At 47.2% G+C, this 21,800-nt stretch overlaps 1 protein-coding gene across 1 annotated transcript in view; it reads left to right on the top strand.

The window, feature by feature from the left end:
- Positions 1-3,055: 3,055 nt before the first annotated feature.
- srgap3 (SLIT-ROBO Rho GTPase activating protein 3) overlaps positions 3,056-21,800 on the top strand; it is a 41,241-nt gene continuing 22,496 nt past the window's right edge. The window contains exons 1-3 of the mRNA XM_084464447.1: positions 3,056-3,578; positions 13,406-13,601; positions 20,031-20,193. Of these exons, the coding sequence (XP_084320573.1) occupies positions 3,515-3,578; positions 13,406-13,601; positions 20,031-20,193 (423 nt within the window). The 5' untranslated portion in view covers positions 3,056-3,514. The remainder of the gene's footprint in view (positions 3,579-13,405; positions 13,602-20,030; positions 20,194-21,800) is intronic.

Here is a 21,800-nt window from a genome sequence, read left to right as displayed (position 1 = left end):
TATTCAGTTTTGGCTCTTGAAATAATTATAATTATAAAAATAAGTATGATAAAATATTTAGCACCACTTTTACTTCATGGTCAGGAGCAAACTCTGGGTGGTTTGTTCCTTAGGAGATCACCTCAACTGAAACAACTCTAACAACTTTACAGGCTCACATTGTTCTCGAAGTGTTTGTTGTGTTGTGCAGTTCTTCATTCCCTCACACACATTTGCTCTTCAAAGAATAGAGGATTAATTATCCATTAATTCAATAATGCATAACGACGGCAGGTGTTCACAGCAAGTGTATTACGAGATAGCTTGGAGTCTTGGCTCTTCATAAAACCTTTTAAGAAGGAGTATTCATACCGATAATGTTAATTCACAGATTGTGATTTAATCCTGACACCATTTGCATTGGCTGTGTGTGTGTGTGTGTGTGTGTGTGTGTGTGTGTGTGTGTGTGTGTGTGTGTGTGTGTGTGTGTGTCTTCCTAGTACTGGTTTCCTCTCCTTCAAACACAACATGTCTCCAATGAGCTCAGGCCAATAAGCTGTGGCCAAATAGCCCAGACTAATTAGTGAAAGCTAAATGACTGTAGTTGTTTCTGTGTTTCAGTGTGTGTGTGTGTGTGTGTGTGTGTGTGTGTGTGTGTGTGTGTGTGTGTGTGTGTGTGTGTGTGTGTGTGTGTGTGTGTGTGTGTGTGTGTGAGTGTACTTGCATGTGTGTGCACCTGCGTGCACGTGTGTTTGTGGAATAAGCTCATAAGTGTTTAGACTTTGACCACCCATGTGCCAAAATGCTTGTAAGAAACATTTGTAATTAATATTTCATTATTAATCATAATTAATAATAAAAATTTGAATGCTGTTTACTGAATACTTATACTGTTGATCATTATGCCTCAATAACACCACACTGTTATGTTCATAGCATACCATTTACATTTGAAATACCTCATAAGGTACCTCTGCGTCATATATTTTCTGCATATGACATATTTGTTTCTTCTTGTAGGGTTTCTACAGATCTTGATCCTGTTGTCTGGATTGAATTCCCAGGACGGAACAGGTCTGAAAAGGGTAAGGCCTCTCTGAAGCTTGAATGACCACTTTGGCACCTTGTCAAGCAGGAGATGGAGTTACACAACCAAACACCTATTCATCTCTGCCAAGTTATCTGAATTGGGCTCTAAAACGTACCCTGATTCACTTACTTGGATTGACAAATAAAACTATCAACATCAACAAGATGTGGTTCAAAACGAATGGCATAGCAAAAGTTAATTAATTAATAACAATTACTTACAACAGTTAAAACAGAAATCCTCATTTTGCCTCATTCAGGTTTAGATAATAAGCATTTGCAGTTCTGCTGTTGAGCATTATATTTGTAGCTTGTTTTCCCGGCGGTCTACCAGTTGATTTGGTGTGGAGCAACTAAAGGTGATTCATTCTTTAGAGAGGAATGGTAAAATGACCTTACAATGGATCTTTGTGTCTGACGAAAACCACTGATGTCATGGTTTCCCAGGCCTCCCCTCAGAGATGGCTGATGAGAGATTTGGGGGTGGGGGGGGGGGGGGTAACAGGGGGGTAACAGGGGGCCGGTTCTGTTGACTTCTGAAGTAAACAGAGACGCTGAACCCGTCCAGATGTCAGACTGACCCACGGGCAACGCTGCATTCCAGACCGCCCAGCACACTTTACAGTCAGCCACCTTGACATTACGTTGACATATGTACAGGCACTTCCTGTCCGTCAGCCTGTCCGTCAGCCTGCCTGCCTGCCTGCCTGCCTGCCTGTCTGTCTGTCCGTCAGCCTGTCTGTCTGTCCGTCAGCCTGTCTGTCTGTCTGTCCGTCAGCCTGTCCGTCAGCCTGTCTGTCTGTCTGTCTGTCAGCCTGTCAGCCTGTCCGTCCGTCCGTCCGTCCGTCCGTCCGTCCGTCCGTCCGTCCGTCCGTCCATCTATCTATCTATCTATCTATCTGTCTGTCTGTCTGTCTGTCTGTCTGTCTGTCTGTCTGTCTGTCTGTCTGTCTGTCTGTCTGTCTGTCTGTCTGTCTATCTATCTATCTATCTATCTAGTTGGTGTTCCATACCACAGATTAGCTCTAAAGAATCAAGTCCCCCACATTGACAGTGTCGTACCACATGCGTATGCTATCTGAGTGGACTTCAGGGTTTCTTGGTTATTGGGACGGGACGGGGGTTTTCATTTCAGGTTACCCAGCATTTATTTAATCATATCTGGAAATAAGATCACTTCAGATCATCCCTTGTTTGATTATTATATATTTGTTTGCTGTTGTCACTACCTGACTGTTTACACAGATGTGCAAATACAATACATATTGGTATTGTTTTCTTTATATATTTGTTTGCTAGGGAATCCAACATAAGAGTTTGGAAGAGAGTAGCCTAGTGCCCATTTGTCCTTAGAATATCAATATGAACTGTGTTCTCTGTTCTGTAGAGCGGCTTGGGTACACAACATATTTAAGATTGATATATGTCCAATAACACAATGTACATCTCTTCAACAATTCAATCGTTTAATAATCGTAGTAATCGTATTGTATAAATAAGGTAGGCCTATATGTACAAAAATATTATCACACACACACACACACACACAAACACACGTATGCGCGCACCTTCTCACGCATGCACACGCACACACACGTATGCGCGCACCTTCTCACGCATGCACACGCACACACACACACACACACACACACACACACGCGCGCGCGCGCGTGCTCTTAAATCATATGTCAACGCGTTGAGCATGACAATGGACCCTGATGGAGAAAATGTCATCCTTCAGGCTATGTACTAACCCCATGGAATACAAATGATCTGACAGGCGGTGTGGGCAAATTATCACGCTAATCGCCCTTGCGCGCGTGCGTGCATGTTTTTGTGTCCGTGAGTGTGTATCCACGCGCTCGCTCGTGAGGCTTTGAGGGAGGGGAGTGGGTGCCAATATGGTTTGACAATGGGAGGGGAGTCACGTGACTTTCGTTTCAATTCCTCTTTCTCTGCAGCGCAATTTTTTAGAATACCGTCCACTGTGTGTGCAAGTCTTGGTACGCGCGCGTCAGTTTCGCAAGATAAGCTTATTCAGGGTGTTTGATGTGGAAGGGATGACTACTACAAGGATGGCTATGTTAAAGCGTCACATTCCAATGCTGGCTATTTTATAATAACTTTGATTGCCTTTTATCTTTTTTTCCGCTGCTTGCTGCTGCTGTTCGGTGTAGGCACAGGCGCGGTTTCTTTGAAAGAACATACAAGCAGAGCAGAGGAGAATGTGCACTGAATTGTTCAGCATTGTGTATCGCGTTAGTGTTGTTTCTCCATAGATCTCTGACAACACACGCACACGGTGTGCAGCGGTACCGCCACTAGAACGGGATTGTTCGGGTTGCACTGACAGAGAAAGGTTCAAGAAAGGGAGCGTTACCAGGATCCTCGTCGAGTACTACGTCGAGTCCCAGATTTGGGGTCTCTCCCTCCACCCGAGGAGAAAATGTCATCTACGAAATTCAAGAAAGATAAAGAGATCATCGCTGACTATGAGACCCAAGTCAAAGGTGTGGTATGCATTTTATTTTCTCTTCTGTTGTCCCATCAAATGCATTGTTCCCCCGGAGACTGCCCATGGGGTCTCCCGGACAAGGCACGTTTGTTTTCATCTTCCCCCGAAATCCTGAGATGGGGCTTCTAACAAATGAGTGCGACCCACATGCAGGCTGCACATATGTGCTATTGTCATTGATACAGAGAGAACCGTCTCCTAAAAATTATCTCCAGATGACACACTCTGTGCCATACACTTCAGAACCACGGAGTACCCAGTTCTGCCCTGCACCTCCATATCCTTCCATTCATGGTCCGAACACAATGCTTTCTTGTAGTATCACTGAAATGCTGCGTTAGATCCGTATACTAGTATGCATGTTTGGCTCTATTCCATTCGGATTGGAATGATCATCACTGGCCTTTCTAACCCAGGATGGGATCATAACGAGGCCTGGTCGTTGCGATGGAGAGGGTGAGGGAGGATCTGCTAGATGTCTAATTCCTGCTTCCTAGCTTCTTCAGTCTGCTATTCCCCTTGGTGTGATTTGAGATATGGCCCAAATGACGCTCAGGTTGGTTTGGCAACATATTTGGCATTAATGCTATTACTGTCCAAATAAAATTTATGAATTATTGTCTTTTTTGTGGTTTGGGTCATTATCAGTCATTCATCAGACAGTACTTGACATGGGGATTGAAGTGTTATTGGATTGCCGACTCTTAAGCTGCTAAAAAAAATGCTAAATCACAGACATGATTAAAATATAATTTGTCCTGCAGCATCCAGCCTCCTGCAACGTTGGTGGGTTTACCAGACAGTTTAGCCTAAAGCTTTTCTCTTCTTGGTTCCTGCTCTTACAGATATGGGCCATAGGTTCTATAGGACTGCAATAGAAATTGAGAGTTGGACAAGATATGTAACACAGCCTCCCTCTGTAGCCATCCTGACAGCTCCCATCATAAGGGTCACAGCTAAACACATGACACAATGTAGGCCAGCCATCCAGCAGCCACGTGAATTAGCAATGAGACGGAGAGGGGGTCTGGGGGGCAGGACTTCCGACAAAGGGAAGGGAACAATATAGTGCCGAGCAGCAGATCTTCCTCCAAGTAAGGCTTGGGTTTATTATCAAAGCTCTGCCCCACCCACCCCCACCACCACCACCACCCCTACTCCCACCACTACCCCAGCCACCACCCTCACCACCACCCCAGCCACCACCCATTCCCACCACCGCTACTACCACCACCACCCATTCCCACCACCGCTACTACCACCACCACCCATTCCCACCACCGCTACTACCACCACCACCACCCATTCCCACCACCGCTACTACCACCACCACCCATTCCCACCACCGCTACTACCACCACCACCACCCATTCCCACCACCGCTACTACCACCACCACCCATTCCCACCACCGCTACTACCACCACCACCCATTCCCACCACCGCTACTACCACCACCACCACCCATTCCCACCACCGCTACTACCACCACCACCACCCATTCCCACCACCGCTACTACCACCACCACCACCCATTCCCACCACCGCTACTACCACCACCACCACCCTCAACCCCCCCAGCCCCACTAGCACCAGCACCTCAACCCCCACTATAACCACCGACGCCCCCAATTCCCACCACTGATATCACCACCCCCACCCCCACCCACCACCACCATTGACATTTACATTTAAGGCATTTAGCAGACGCTTTTATCCAAAGCGACTTAGCGATCGACAAAGTGATCCACCACCCCCCCAACCCCCACCATAACCACCACCAGCGTTTACCCTTCTATTAGGACCACTTTCCCTTCTTGGTGAGTGAGCTCACTGACTGTTCTGCTTTGGTGGCTTTGCCAGAGACCCCCCCCCCCCCTCCTCCCTCCAGCCCATGAGTCATGTACCAGACTCCTCCTGTGAGAGACCTGGGAGGCACAGAGGACCCCATGGTTAGAATAGGATTACAGCATTGATCGACTCCACTTCGGAGACACCTCTCCTCTCCCGGCACGGCCTGTATGTATGAGGGATCTTCCCGAAGCCCTGCCTTTCTTAACGCTAAGCCCCTCCACGGGCCCCGCCCTCCTCTGTGCCGGCCGGCCGACCGCTCCACGCCACACTGGTCACTCTGTCGTCTGTCGCGTGACACGTGCTGCCGCTGCTGTTCATTAATACAACCGGCCATTTAATGAGCACAGATGAACAAGTGGCGGACGCTTGTCTCGTTCGCAGCCCGTCCCCGGCGAGCAGTTGCGATCGCAGCGTTGTCTCGCACCGCCACCACAAGTCACCAGTGTGTTCCCCTTTTCTTTATGGTTTTGCTCGGCCACAGCGATGACCGTTCAGCGTGGGACTGAGATGACTGGGCGCGAGGAGGGCGTGTGTGTGTGTGCGCGCGTGCGCGCGTGCGTGCGTGCGTGCGTGCGTGCGTGCGTGCGTGCGTGCGTGCGTGCGTGCGTGCGTGTGTGTGTGTGTGTGTGTGTGTGTTGGGGGAGAAGCTCTGTCTGAACAACGGCTACTGTTGTGAGTTTAGCTCCAGTGACGATGGCTGACGAATGGGATTCGGTAGGGAGATTGCACCTGTCTCGTCGTGAGTTATAGTGTTTTGGGGAGTGTGTGTGTGCGTGTGCATGGAAAAAAGAGGGCTAACACACAACAAAAATATTCCCTCATTGATTGCAGCCCGACTAGGCTGAATAGTCACTTTATTATGTATGAACCCTAATTGATTGGTTTGCTAAAAGTGATCACTCTCTGATTGGAGCAGGTTTGGGTCTGGGTGTGTGTAACAGGATGTAGTCGTGAGCGAGCAGCCGCTTGTTGTTTGCAGCGTCTCCAAGAGGCTGTGCTGGAGGGCCTTGCAGTGGCCTTTAACTTGACACCTGCTGGTAAAACAAAGAATATCATAACCGTATGGCCTTATTCCTGTCTTGCTATGAAAAAGTAAACTCATAACTTGTTATTAGAAATATATGTTAGGATTCTTTTTTGAACACAGCTGAATGTGCCCCTAACCACAGTTTGTGTTCCTTACACCAGTTTGGGCCACTGGGGACCAGTCCATTTCGCGGCAGGCTATATGGCCAGAGTGTTGCTCTCTGTCTTTATAATAAGTTTATAACATATAAGGACCCCGCTGACCTGAGAGAGATGAAGTGAGGAGAAGGCATAGTGAGGACCTCTTTGTGGTTTTTGTAGGTGGCATTCTGGCATCCTGTTCAAACATTAACCCCTACTTTCATAAACACATGACCTGATCTAAGGTGCAGCTATTGGTATATAGGTGTTATCATTAGTCTATTACAATATAATCACACTGTACTTGGTGTTGAATTCAATCGAATGTGCTCAATGTGCATGGAGTTAGCATGCGCACACACACATGAATAATAAGAAGGCGTAATCAAAGGCGTTTTACAAACATTTGGCACATGGGAGGTCAAGGTCTAAAAACGTGTGCTTATCCCACACACACACACACACACATGCACACGCACACGCACACACACACACACACACGCAGAAGTAGAGATGAGTGGCCATTGGAGACCGCGCTGAAAGAGGAGAAGCTCGACGCCAGAGGAGATTCTCGCTTTGTCTCCACTCCAGGCCACAAACAGGCCACTAATCTCATCAAAGAGGTTAATGCTGGTGATTATTATTCAGAGGAGTGTTTGTCATTAAACCATACCCAGGCTAGTGGTTGTGTACTTAGTCCTTATTGAAAGTAACAAATAAGAAATGTCCCTCTAAACATGAAACAAACAGACAAGCCCACCACCCAAAGGTTAGATTTGACATACCGGCAGCATATAATCACAATCACCTAGAAAGTTAAGGTTAGCAACAAACAAGATGTGTCACTGATTACCCGTGCTTAAAGGACAGCTTGAATACATTCAGTATGCAGCCCCAATGGCGACCAACACATACAAACACCCACACAGACACACGCGCACAGTCTACACACTTGTGATCACACTTATCTCATGTGAAAGACCAGTTTTTACACCTTTGGGTTTCATGTCTTCATGTTTGTGTTGCTTGCTCTGGGGAGAGGAGGTGTTCTGTGTCGTTCTTTCATCATGGTTTATTTGATGTGTGAATTTAAACAATATATTTTTGTAATGAGGGGAAACGGAGAGAGAGGCTAAACCTGCCTCTTCTAACAAGGATTCGGTGCATGCAAGAATACAATGCAATTTTCATGCAGCAGCAATGTTTTCCACAATGTGTTTTGATCACGGTGTTGTAATTGTTAATTCATCGATTAACATGTCATTATAACATTAAAATGGGGAAATGGGAACCCGGGGAATGGCTGATTTGTCCTTTGGTGTTTTCAGATGTGAGGGCATGAGAGTCGATGTGATTGGTAATCTGGTTCTTTGCCGCAAATAGACTTTGAATGGCTTTTCCAGCTTGATTAAACAAGCAGGAGAATAATGGGAGAGGGTTTCTATGTTTAGCTGCTGCAGGCTAACTAAAACCAGACAGATGCGTGCATTAAGAGATAGTCTGACTGCTCACGTGATTAGGCTAGGTTTTAGTTTTTACCTCATGATTATTCTGTTAAAGGTTAGTTTTATATATTTTAGGTGATAAGATGAGAGCATGATGCATCTTTATTGACTCCTAAGTTTAACTTTTTATGATTATTATGATCATGACATCAAATCAATCAAGAATAACCTTTGATTATAATTGCGATAAGAGAATTAAAATATAATGACCAATACACATTTAACAGTGTGCTTAAATCAGTTTCTTAATATGAATCTGTCAGACCAAAATAATAGCTCTTATCGTAAGGTTCTGTTTCATTCACTATTTCTTATTAGTACTTGATTTCGCTGTCAACCCCAACTTTCCCCCAGAATCTTCAGTAAACAAACATCACGTGTAATTATTTGTTAATAGGCTGTCCATTCTGTAGCGGCCTTCCCAAAACAAATATAGACGGACACTAATGATGTCAAGTTTTCCTCTGGCTTAGTCCTCTGACTTCAGCTCCAGTTAGAGACAGTTTACAGGCTCTCTTCATGACGTCTGTTTATATCTTGGCAGTTGTAACACTAGTCAGGCATTTACTCCACTTTTCTCCAACGCAACTGTTTAATTATTTTAAGATGTTCCAACTCCAAACACAGACCTAGACACAGTTATGGCAGGAGGCCTGTTACTGGAGTCGTTCCCACTTAAGTACTCCTGTTTGGATAGGAGTTTACTGGAAACCAAATCACTTTATCATCCCCCATATTCTGTGAAACCTCCCAGTTTATCCGTAACTGCAGACAATGGCCTACGTTGAGATTGGGCGTGAAACATTGCAGATTGTTTCTTCCTCCCGGTGCTCTGTGTCTTCATAAAACTCTGCCACCCCACAACAATGCCATCAATCTCTCGATGATGTGCAGCTGATGAATGTGCCAGCAGTAACAGCAGCACTCCCTCCAACCATCATTCTCTCTGATGACACATCCTCCCTCGGTTTTACCTTACCGGCACGAAGCTGAGACCGCCTTCCCCGCCCTGTACTCCACCACCATCACCTCCGCCGCGCTCCGCAGCCCCTCCAGCTCCCCTCCAACGAGCCGGTCCTTCGGGGGACCGGTGCACGCCCATGTTGCCATGGTGACACCAGCACCGGAGGCTGCTGGCGCTCGGCAGCGGCGGGCGCGACGGAGAACGATTGCCTGGATACAGGCACATGATGGACAGCCAGGCGGTGAGCCGGGGCGTGTTTCAGGGGCTAGTGGCTTCAAGCTCGCTATATAGCGAGGCCTTGGCCTCCCTGAAGCACTAGAGTCATATAACATCTCGTTGACAAGATGATGATGATGGCACCGGGACTGAGGTGAAAATCAATGTGGGAGACAGGGCTCTGACGGTGGTGATGTGTGTTGTGCACGGGTTGCTCTTCAGTCCCTCTCAGAAATAGTGGATTTTATTTGATCTTTTCCAAAGGGCTGAATCGACGTTTAAAGTGAAAAGTGAAGTTGAGTTGTATTACCGTGTGTCTGTGTGTTGCTGTGTGTTCTTGGTTTCTTTCTTTGCAAATCACGCTGCAATCCTCCGTAGTGTCTGACCTGCGTGGATACCTGATGCATCATCATCCGTCCTGACAATCGCTTGCTTTCTCAACCCGCTGACTCCGCTGCGGTGTTTATCGTGGTTCAGGAAATGTCCAGCATGTCCCCCAGTCAGCTGTACCTTGAACTTTACCTTGACATGACCAAGCGTCGACTTCGATTTGAGAAAATGACAAACGACGCAACATTTGTACCTGAACTAGGCGGAGGAGGTGTTATTTTATTTTGACACCATCTTAGTTTTACCCCCCTTTGATTGGAAGGCGGTGGTCCGCCTTTGGAAAGTGACAAGGTGTCCGCTGACAGCTGACAGCCTGCTTGAGGCTGTCATGAGCGGCCTCCTGTTGAAGTGCTACCGCCGGCTTGTTTACCCCTAAATGTTTGCTGCGTTGAACACGACGATGTGTGCGTCGCAGAGAAAACAAAGAACGAAAGTGTGATTTGATGGAGACTAAAATGTGTGCTGAAAGTGCTAATAGATGAGTGCAGGCGCTGTCTCTGTGATTCCTACATGGTATTGATCATCTTGAGGGGATTAACAGCCGGAGAGAGCAGAGTGGGATTAGTCCATCCACTTACCTTCCGGAAGACTCCGTGCGGAGGAACGGAGGGGAATTGGGCTTGGAGAAAGGTTTGCGTTGGTCTGACTCTATGATTGACAGTTTGAATGGTGTTTGGCTCTCATATCAAACAGACCTAAATAAGGGATAAGATCTTGCCTTGGGGAAATTTGCCTCGTGTGTGTGTATGTGTGCATGCGTATGAGTCATTATTTTGAAATAGGTGTGGCCTGGGGATAGTATTTTCAAGTTGGCTTATGCCTTCCAGAATACACACACACACACACACACACACACACACACACACACACACAGAAACACAAACACGCACCCATCAGCCCCCAAGTGTCTAGACTTGCCTTCATGAACACACAACATGATTTCATTTCTGACTAATGAACATGACTAATGAACATGACTACTGACTAATGAACATTTCTCCCATCTCATTGTCAGACATGTTTGTATTTACCTAAAAGCATCCTGGCCACCAGATCAAGCTGCTCAGACTGAGAGCGAACCGTCAAACTGAACGCATCCGTTAGTGTTCATCAGCTAATTGGGCGTGTCAGGCTAAATCTTTAAGTAAACTGCAGTGGAAGTAAATACACTGCAGTAAATACAAGTTGAGGCCTGGTCAGCATTCGGATACAATGATTATTAGCCCGAGGTCAGAAGTGGTCTCCTACTGGTGTGTGTCAGTGAGATACGGTGGGCTGTAGATTTAAGGCTCTTCTTCCAATTACTCCTCATCATACCTTCTAGGGTTGTTAAGGACGCTTCATTATCATGATGATGATATGTTTAATATGTGCTTTCTGCTTATTAATTCTAAATGAAATGCACAATTTGAATGAACTGGCATAAGTAATAGATTAGTATATCATACATATGATAATGAAAGGTGTAACATCAGACTATTCAAATCAAAACATAAATATTCATAAGATACATTCCTCCCTGTGATGGCAGAAAATAGTGGCAAAATTAAAAATAGAAAAACTAAGACCCAATGAAGAACCAAAGCTTGGAATGAAATTATTACAAATTCATAGAGTTTCAATGCGTCGTGAAAGGAACTGGGAATTCTGAGGGAATAATTCACCAGTGGCTCCCGATTTCAGAGAGAGAGAGGGGGAGAGACTGACTGACTGATTGACTTTGCGCACGTGTGACCTATTTTTCCACAAATCTGTCAAATGCACTTCTGCAGGGATGCTTGGTCTTCATTCCAGAGCAAAAGAAAAAAGAGAGATCCATTGAAACAAAAATCTCATCAACAACACAGGACTTGGCATATGCCTCCCAGAAAACAAGGCTTTCTGGAATGTCCCAAATTGCTACGTTGTGCCTTCGCAAAGTGGCGTCTCCCCATGGCCTCGTCCACGTTACGAGACCTCTGGTTCCACGTTCTCCGCCAAATAAAGTATACTTAAACCCTGGGAGAGTGAGAGCGAGGGAGGCCCCCGGCATGTAGGGCAGGGCTGGGACACCAGGGTTAACCACACAGCCCACCAGGCCGGGGGGGGGGCCGTGCAGCACCACATCACAGGGAAGAGAAAGGCTTCCCTGCACTTGAGTCTGCGCTTCAGTCTCCATGCCCAAACGACCGGCTTCTCCAGAGCACGATTCAGGAGGCCTGAGGACGGATCCATGGGAAGGTCTCGGCTTACCCAATGCCACAGTGTGCAGCATGGAAACAAGGCCTGTTTCGCTGCTGTGGTTGTGGCACGCAGTTGACTGGTGGATGTAAGCTGGCTGGAGTGTCACCTTTATAGGCCCGGATAAGTGTAGACTTCTGAGCCTCCGCTGTCGTGCTTTTTCTCCCATGGAGATGTCTTAATTTGTTGTGTTTGGCATGGAAAACATTTGCGCAATTTGCAGCAGGAGTTTGCGATACGCAGTGTTGGCTCGCTTAGCCGTTCAGTGTTTCAGCGTTTTGTTTTAAAATAGGGTTTTACACAATGTGATGATCCATGGGGTGGTCCTCAGGAGAGCTCATGAAATAACAAGCCACAAGCCTAGATTCTGTCAGAAGTATTTATTCAGATCAGATAAAGATTAATCTTCATGCAAAGACTGCGTTGGTCATGCTTCTGTTTTATACTAAAAGAAGGAAAAAAAATAAATTGGGGAAATTACGTGTTGACTTGGTTAATGTCAAATAAACCATGCTACACATGGCACATAACAAGCTCCATCGTATTGTTACATAATGAATGCCCATGAGGAAGAAGGGCTTTGATGCCAACGGTTAGCCTGTCCATTTGCCGCGGCTTTATTTGATCAGTACTACTGAAGCGGCGGTCTCTGATTTTGTGTTTTGTTGTGCAAAACAGGGCATTCTTTGTTCCTGGACCAGTCTGTATCGCCACTGACAAAGTGGAGTCAGATGTCCGGGCAGTTATTAAGGATTGCATATTAATGAGGTCCAGGCATAGATTACTGCAAGGCTGTGATTTAAATCCCGCCCTCAATGTTCCTAATATGGGTAGTTTCCGCTGATGGCTGCGAAAATTCTAAAAGATGGCGGCGCCCGTATTGCGAAATCGACGGCTTCAACTACCAATGGGTGATCCCACAGACGCTACGCCCATATCTTCTACCGTCTATGGTACAAAGTGACGTGGTTTTGATTGATCCAAAGCACTGGTCCGATGAGTGCGATGAGTGAACCACCTGGAGGGAAGGACCGGAGCTTGTAGTGCTTTAGGGCTCGTGCTTCACATGTTGAAAGAGACCAGACAATCCACGTTTGTTTTTTTTGAAGGTTTCAAGTAACAAAAGTCTGGCCCTTGAGCGCATATCAATATCGCACCATTCCCAGCAGTGATGGTTCTAAGGGAAATGAAAGGGGCCGGTGATTATGTATTGACCTAGAGTTTAAGTCATACATCAATATAATAGCAACATTGTCAGATGAGACTTTTGGAATAACAGTAACATATGGAGAAACGCTGTAGGTCCGTTTTCTGTCCTTAACAAAACAAAACCTGACAAGGTTATAGGTTGAATTCAGGGGTATTGATGACAGCTTTCAGTCATGTCATTTATTTCCAATACCCAGAATCCTCGGGTCCGCGGGTCACTCACTCACCCTGCTCCATGTGGCCCAACGCACGCGTCACGCCCGCCCCATGTGTGTGTGTGTGTGTCCTCCTTCCCCAGAGATCCGGAACCAGCTGGTGGAGCAGTTCAAATGTCTGGAGCAGCAGTCGGACTCGCGCATCCAGCTGATGCAGGACCTGCAGGAGTTCTTCCGGCGCAAGGCCGAGATCCAGCTGGAGTACTCACGCAGCCTGGAGAAGCTGGCCGAGCGCTTCTCCTCCAAGATCCGCAGCTCCCGAGAACACCACCAGTTCAAGTCAGTTGGATTGTTTTGGCTGTGCGTCTGTGTGTTCTTCTGTGTGTGTGTGTGTGTGTGTGTGTGTGTGTGTGTGTGTGTGTGTGTGCTTCTGTGTGTGTGTGTGTGTGTGTGTGTGTGTGTTCTTCTGTGTGTGTGTGTGTGTGTGTGTGTGTGTGTGTGTGTGTGTGTGTGTGCGCGTGTGTGTGTTCTTCTGTGTGTGTGTGTGTGTGTGTGTGTGTGTGTGTGTGTGTGTGCTTCTGTGTGTGTGTGTGTGTGTGTGTGTGTGTGTGTGTGTGTGTGTGTGTGTGTGTGTGCGCGTGTGTGTGTTCTTCTGTGTGTGTGTGTGTGTGTGTGTGTGTGTGTGTGTGTGTGTGTGTGTGTGTGTGTGATCTTCTGTGTGTGTGTGTGTGTGTGTTCTTCTGTGTGTGTGTGTGTGTGTGTGTGTGTGTGTGTGTGTGTGTGTGTGTTCTTCTGTGTGTGTGTGTGTGTGTGTGTGTGTGTGTGTGTTCTTCTGTGTGTGTGTGGGTGTGTGTGTGTGTGTGTGTGTGTCATTGTTTTGTAAACATAGCCAGTTATTTGCGTCATCTGGTCTCCTAAATATTGCCCATGAATTATAATAATAGCTGTTTTCTTTTGTTTGGTGGAAGAAAGTCTTTGTTGAATGCGCTGCGCCCTCCTCTCTGCCTGTGTTCTCCCGCCCTGTGTTGATGAAACAACAGCTTGTGATGATCATGATTCCCAGGCAGGTAATTGTGCAAAACACTACTGATCCGCAGGTGGTATGCTGCACGTCGTAGCGTAGATTTAGCGTGTGCTGTACACCATAACAGGGCTCTCTGCTCATCAATAGGCGTTCTTTAATAAGCACCACAATGCGGCAAGACTCCATTACATTAAAGGAGAACTTGGGTTTCTCAATCTGGACCATATTTCCAGATCATTTATGGCCTAATGCACTAATGCACACCGTTTTTAAAATGTGTGCAGCATTTAGCGGTAATGCTCCAGCCTTATTCCACAGGATCGGGCTGTAAAGTAATCCTTTGGGGCAATAGCGCCCAGTTACTAGTCCATTAGACCGGAAAGGATCTGAAAATACGGTCCAGGTTGAAAAATCCAGCAGTTCTACCTCAAAATGATGTGCCAAGCTGTATTAATATGGAAGTCAGTAGGGGATGTTTAAAGCCAACTTGTTGTCAAGTGATGGTAAAGTGCTGAAATAAATGGAACAGCTCCCCAAAGCCAAATATAGAGATGCAATTCTTAAGGCATAGTAAATATCATCAGTTGTTCCATTCCCTTTTAAAATTGCAAACCTATGTTGGTGTATATATGAGACTGTATAGATTTAGTCTGGAAAACGTATGTGATCACCATCAAGGTAACACCAGACTATGATGGCATTTTCCTTTCTTAGGGCCCTAGTTAGACGGTCTAAAACGCAGACGTCAAGGCCCAAAGTCAAAGTACTATATTACATATATTATTAAATATTAAAATATTAATATAGTTTGCTCGAATGTATTATTGTTATTATTATTATTTTAACGCATGCCATAGCCTACTATACTTCATTCATGTTCATTCATGCAGCCCTATTGAAACACAATCCACACGCTATTTCTATGCAGTTTCACATGTATGAATAATCTTTGACATCATCATTTTTAAATCAGGTTAATAGTTTGCATGTTTGTGCTGTGAATAGCCTACGTGTGTGTAAGCGTATTATGTTGTAGTTCCGACGTCAAAATAGCAACAACAACTGCGCCATTCGCTATAGACCAGGTATTTTTCGGTCAGTGGCGCAATTGCATTGGCGCATTTTTTAGGTCACTAAAATAGCACCAAGTATCATTTGCGCCGGAACACGCCCCTGCTTTTCGCCGACACGCCTCTCCAGGCACAAGTGTAGTGGCGCCTGGTTGCTGCGGGGGAAAATCAGCTTTGCGCCGGGTGCAAACTAGCAACGACACATGCGTCGGTGTAGAAAGTCAATTGCGCCGGGCGCAAGATAGGGCCCTTAATTTGTTTATCGCCTATCGCTGGTCGTTACTCATAAGACATTAAGGCTTTGTAATAGACAGATTCATATTATCCATTGGTGCAGTTGAATGGATAGTTATTGTGTAACTGTCAAATGATATGCCTTCACATGGTCAGAAGCATTAAGACACAGCTCATGTAATATTGATAGAAAATATAGCCTGTCTGGAAAACTTAAGAGCAGTGCATGGGGTTCAGGTTAACCCCTGTGTGTGTGTGTGTGTGCGTGTGTGTGTGTGTGTGTGTGTGTGTGTGTGTGTGTGTGTGTGTGTGTGTGTGTGTGTGTGTGTGTGTGTGTGTGTGTGTGTGTGTGTATTGCTGTTATACAGCTTTTGTGCTGTGTTCACATATGCGTCTCTTCGGGGAAAGTGGGAAGAACGCTAACACAGAACACTATCGTCGTATTCCATGAATTCATGTTTTGCTTTTTCTTTCTTTCCATTTCCGATGTTTTGAGACGCTCTACAATGATCCTCCTCGCACAACGTTTCTGTTCCAAATATGTCAGCGCACAGTAATTACTGTAGCTCGCCTTCTCTGACAGACAATTTCAACTCATTTAGGCTTAGCAGCGCACACCAGCCGCTCGCCTGTAGTCTGGATCTATGGTCCTCTTTGCAGCTTTTCCCTTTAAGCAACGCAACCTTTTCACCAAAATTGACACTTTTCTCTTTGTTTCAAACGGCCCGCAGTGGAGCGTATTTGCAGCTTTGCTTTTAAGCTCTGGGAAACGCATTAAAACAGCCAAGCTGGAGGCCCTGGCCCTGTCCCTGTGTCCCCTGCGTGCCCTCAGCCTTTTGATTCAGCGTTTGGAGTTCCTCTGCCCTTTCTGGCTGTGGCGTTGATAAGCAGCAGCCAGCAGGCCGCGTGCTGGGGGATTACAGCCCATCCCATCGGCCCGGTCTGCTCTGATGTATTCACCCTCCCCTCCTTCGTCTTCCTTGTAATGCCGCCTCTGATTCACATTCAGACTCCGACGGTGGCATTAAACACAACCGCAACCCGACCAAAGCACCACTGTAAATAACATTTACTGAGGCTGAGGCCCTCCACATAATGGGTATGTCTTATGTTCTGTTTACTCCCGAATCCTTGTAGGCCTCCTTCTGAAACAACTAGAATCTGATTATGAAGGCGATGATTCCTCTTAAAACAGTTAGGAGAATGTTTAGCGTCAACGTGGGGTTGAAAAGCCATTATCTTTGTTTGCCTCGGCAGATTTTTTCCTTCTTTTCCTTCTTTCTTTGTGGAAAGAACTCATATCCACGTTTATATGTGGGTTTGTATTTGATATAGCAGATAATCTGAACAATTTAATAATGCTCATAAAAACAGGAAGACTGTGCCCTCGTCTCTGCCTTTTCCATCTCTTTATCCTCTCCCCATTCTCCTGCTCTCCTTCTCCCTCCCCCCCCCTCTTCCTCCCCCCCCCCCCCCCCCCAGCTCGGCCCTCACCCAGCTCTCTGGAGACTCGTGGCTTATAGCTCGTCCCCTGCATGTTAACGATAGCCTGCGTGCACAGGGCACGAGGAAAACACAAGCAGCCCTTTTGAAGCTCCACTGACTCACTGGCCATCAGCCCTGCACTCTGGAGACGTATTGGGAGGCAAGGAGCTTGTACTCTTCTGCGTGTGTATGTGTACGTATATATATATATTCAGACAGACAGACATATGTACCCCTATAGACTAGTAGGTGGCCACGCCTGTTTCCAAACAGCTGTAAACAATATATTTTTTTTTAAAGGAGGTCCACATTCTGACAGCAACCTCTGAAATAGCTCTGAAATTCGCCCTGCAGTAAACACAAAAACAAGGTTCTGGGAGAGGCGATCCTTATCAAGACTGCCAATGCTCACTGCCAACGACGGAACAGGTGAAGCGACTGATTCCCGTGCCCCCAGGAACGACCTACACCACCCAAAACACGCCAAGCCCAAAACAAAGTGCTGCAGAGGAGAGAGCTGCCAGGATGAAGAGACGGGAGTCCTGCAAGACCCGCCCCTTATGGTGACCCGGGGAGGAGGAAGGGGAGGGCTGCTAACTGCAAAAGCAGACAGAAAGTTTGCCAAAATGGACTGGAATTGATCCTAAACTGACTTGTAGTTAGTTAGCCAATACGGCGACACAGCTTACAGCGCCTTTAAAGAACTACATTTATTTTGGTGCAAAAAAAAAAGAAAAACTAGCCCTAGCTTAGACTTCCAGAGACGCTCCCAGTACGCAGAGCTAATTACCAGCTGCTCAGGGTCCGGAGGCTGGGGGGATAAGGCTGCCAGTGGCGGGGGGGAGGGGGGGGGGGGGGGGGGGGGTGTCTCACTCTCGCAAATAGCGTTTAACCCCTTCCACACTGTGCGCTGCAATCAGTATGCACCGAAATGTTAACTAATGAGTCATACTAAATAATCCTGTCTAATTAATTAGGCCTATCTACATAATTTTGTCTGGATTTTGGAAAACATTACCAGTTTCACAAATCCAGTCGGGATGCACACAGCATGCTGTCTGTGCAGTCGCTTGTCAACCGGATTGAAACATCGACATCGTCGTCATAATCCAGCACTCGGCGGCAGCCTCTCTCTCGCCCTCTTCAGCATCACCACGCTCCAGTAGAACGCCTGGTACCGCTTCACCACCTCCAGCAGAGGAAAAGACAATGTGATGGTTTTATGATCATGGATTTCAGGTGTTATTAGGCACCATGATAGACCAGGAGGAGGAGGAAGAGGAGTGAGATCCGAGGTGTGACTGTTTGATGGAGGGAATGTTGCTCCAGAGTAAAGCCTCTGCGTTGTCAAGCCACATGCTTGGGATTAGCCAAGGTTAGCAGTTAGTGCTTGTTCCCTAGGTCTCTCGTCCATAAATGGCAAGTAGACTCCAAGGAGCCGTGTCTCCAATAGGAGGATAGGTCAGTGAAGCACAGAACGGCTGCACTGTGAGGCCTGTTAAGAGTTAGAAACAGAAATAGGCCACCCCTGGGAGAGGGAGAGAGACAGAGAGGGGAGAAGGAGAGTGAGAGAAAGAGTGAGCGAGAGAGAGAGAGAGGGAGAGAGAAAGAGAGGGAGAGGGAGAGGGAGGGAGAGAGAGGGAGGGAGAGAGAAAGTGAGCGGGGGAGAGAGGGAAAAGGAGGGCGAGAGCAAGAGAGAGGGAGAGGGAGGGAGAGAGGGAGGGAGAGAGAGGGAGGGAGAGAGATCAGGACATATCCTAAGTCCACTGCTGCTTTGCTGTGCTTGTTGTGCCAGGAGTGGTTAGAGGAAATTAATGTTGGATTTAATCATTCTATTAATACAGAGAGTGGGGCTGCTGCTAATAGATCTCTGTTATGGTTTAATGAGTGGCTTTAATCGTTTCCTCTTAAACTGCAGTGACATGTCTACCTCACCAAAGTCATTTGCCGTCCACACGCCTCTGGACAGCTTTAAGAGGCCGTTACAATGGCCAGACAGGGCATTAGCGCAATAAATAGACAGACACGAAGGCTGTGAAACCAGTCCATCCCTCACCCCAATCCCCACGTTGGTGAACGTGAAGGGGGTGGCGGGGGGGGGGGGGGGGAAGAGCCCCAGCCACAGAGTAGACCTCTGACATGGTTTTATAAGAGAGAGAGAGAGAGAGAGAGAGAGAGAGAGAGAGAGAGAGAGAGAGAGAGAGCGCGCACACACACACACACACACACACACACACACACACACACACACACACACACACACACTCTGGAGCAGCCAGATATCAACTTCATTAGATGAGATTAGTGTTCCGCAGACCCTCTGATGGGATGTTCTTTGATGTTGCTGCTCATCCACAGCCCCCCCATTCAACTCTCTCTGTCTTTATCTCTCGCTCTCTTTTCCGTTTTTCCCATGTTTCTCTCCTGCATTATGCCTCCCGTCCTTATTCACACTCACAACTCACAGCTCCATGCAGTCAACACGTTCGTAGCTGCACACAAAATGAACGTTTTTTAAACAGCAAAACGTGCAGAGAAGCAGCCATGGATTATAGACAAGAGCCAAACATTAAAAGCCCCAGAAGGAATCTCATCACATTCTCATAACGGCATTAGCTAAGGAGGTAGAGCGGGTTGGCTGGTAACCACAAGGTTGCTGGTTCGATCCCCGCCGCCTCCTAGCTGAGTGTCGTGGCCTGAGCAAGACGCCCTCACCCTAATTGCTCCTGACGAGCTGGCTGTCGCCCTGCGTGGTTGACTCTGCCGTCGGAGCATGAATGTGTGCATGAATGTGTGAATGTCTGTCAACACTGTGAAGCACTTTGGATAAAAGCACTATTTAAATGAGGACTATTTACAAGCATGTTTTTTTTTCCTATTCCTCTTTAGCCTTCGATTTTTTTCGGTTTTTCTTCGTGGCGCGTTGACCCCTCTCCCCTTCTCCTCCTCCCCCAGGAAGGACCAGCACCTCCTGTCGTCGGTGAACTGCTGGTACCTGGTCCTGAACCAGACGCGCCGCGAGAGCCGCGACCACGCCACCCTCAACGACATCTACACCAACAACGTCATCGTGCGCCTGGCCCAGATCAGCGAGGACGTCATCCGGCTCTTCAAGAAGGTACGGTCCCCCCCGCCGCCGCCGCCGCCGCCGCCGCCGCCGCCGCCGCCGCCGCCGCCGCCGCCGCCGTTCCACGCCTCTCTGCTTTATCACGTTTACCGAAACGTTCAAGAGTTCACAAAGTCAACGTAAACTCCCCCCCGTTCTGAGACCGCCATCTGGATGTACTAATTAGCACCGGTGAGGGGTGCAGCTGGAGGGAAATCAGCTGGTTGTGCATTGTCGAAGTGGAGAGAAAATGGGAGAGAAAAACATGGCGGCTTGGATTTTTAACTTTCTATGAACCTTGGATTTGTTCCAACTTCTGACACTGAAAGTCAGCATCGGAATAACTATTAGGGTGCACGTGCTCAGAGCTTGGTGGATTGTGCTTGGCAGTTTAGAGTTGATGCTTTGATTTATGGAGCGGTGTTGCTGTTTTCTTTTTTAGATGTAGTTGTGCCTTTTGAGCAAAAGAGTAGAGAGACGGGAAAAGGTTAAGAGTTAAAGTAGAGTGAACAACATGTAGCGAAGGCCGCAGTCAAACTTGGTTCGCTACGCACGCTGCCAGGATTTACGGCTACACAGGTAGCGCGTTAGCTCGGGGAGCCACTGCGCTAGCCACGGGAGAGTCGTATTGAGTGACAAAAACATATTTCCTCGTTTCCTTGCTTCACTCTTTATTTCGCACATTTTCCAAGCGAACCATCTGGATAGCTCGCTAGCCGACGAAGCCTTTTCAAATAAAAAACAGATCGCCTACTTTTTTTGGGGCCCGGCCATCGCCGGCATATTTACATCTCCGGGTGAACGTTGGAATCCCGAGCTATCGTATTAGCGTCTCTCTCCTCTGCACACATGGCTTCAGTAAGAGGTGTCAGGCGCTGAATGAGTTCCATGTGGGCTGTAAAGAAGCAGTGGTAGCCTAGGGGAAAACATGGGACCACCACCCACACCCCCCCCCCTCAACCCCACTCTCCTCTACCTTGGACCAAGGCCTCACAGCCATCACTGGTGTGAGCAGCTTTTTGGCCCAGTGTCAGCACATAGCGCACATGACTGAGGGCTTACCAAAACACCAGCACCTTGTTTTCACCTGGCTGGCCCCCCTGGAGCGGAGACGCACACGGACAGTCAGGCCGAGTTCAACACCGGTGTGTGTGTGTGTGTGTGTGTGTGTGTGCGTGTGTGTGTGTGTGTGTGTGTGTGTGTGTGTGTGTGTGTGTGTGTGTGTGTGTGTGTGTGTGTGTGTGAAGGGAGGGTGGGAAGGTGGTTGGATTATGTTCTGCGTTGTTGTAGTACCATAATTGTGAACATTTCGGTCGCAGTCTGGAGCCCTGTGTGTTTTCCTATGACTCTAGCCTGCCAATCGCACGCAAATCTTAAGATCTCAAACGGTTCAAAGGCTTTTCCCTGACTCATTGTTTTGTTACGCTGCAGCTTTTCAATGCAAAACACTTGAAATAAAGTTCAAATCAAAAGAGTTTGTGAGTCTTTGCAACCTTCAGCAACACGTGCAGGCCTCATAATCTGATATAATCTGATACTTTAAATTGGGTGTTTGCTACTGCAGCCTTCACGCGGGTGCGGCCTTTATACACAATTGTTTTTGTCAAGCCCTGGTTGCT

This window comes from Micromesistius poutassou (assembly GCF_964030765.1).
Source record: "Micromesistius poutassou genome assembly, chromosome: 2".
NCBI classification, from domain to species: Eukaryota; Metazoa; Chordata; class Actinopteri; order Gadiformes; family Gadidae; genus Micromesistius; species Micromesistius poutassou.
Note: the sequence above shows the minus strand (reverse complement) of the source record. Positions and strands in the feature narration are given on the sequence as shown.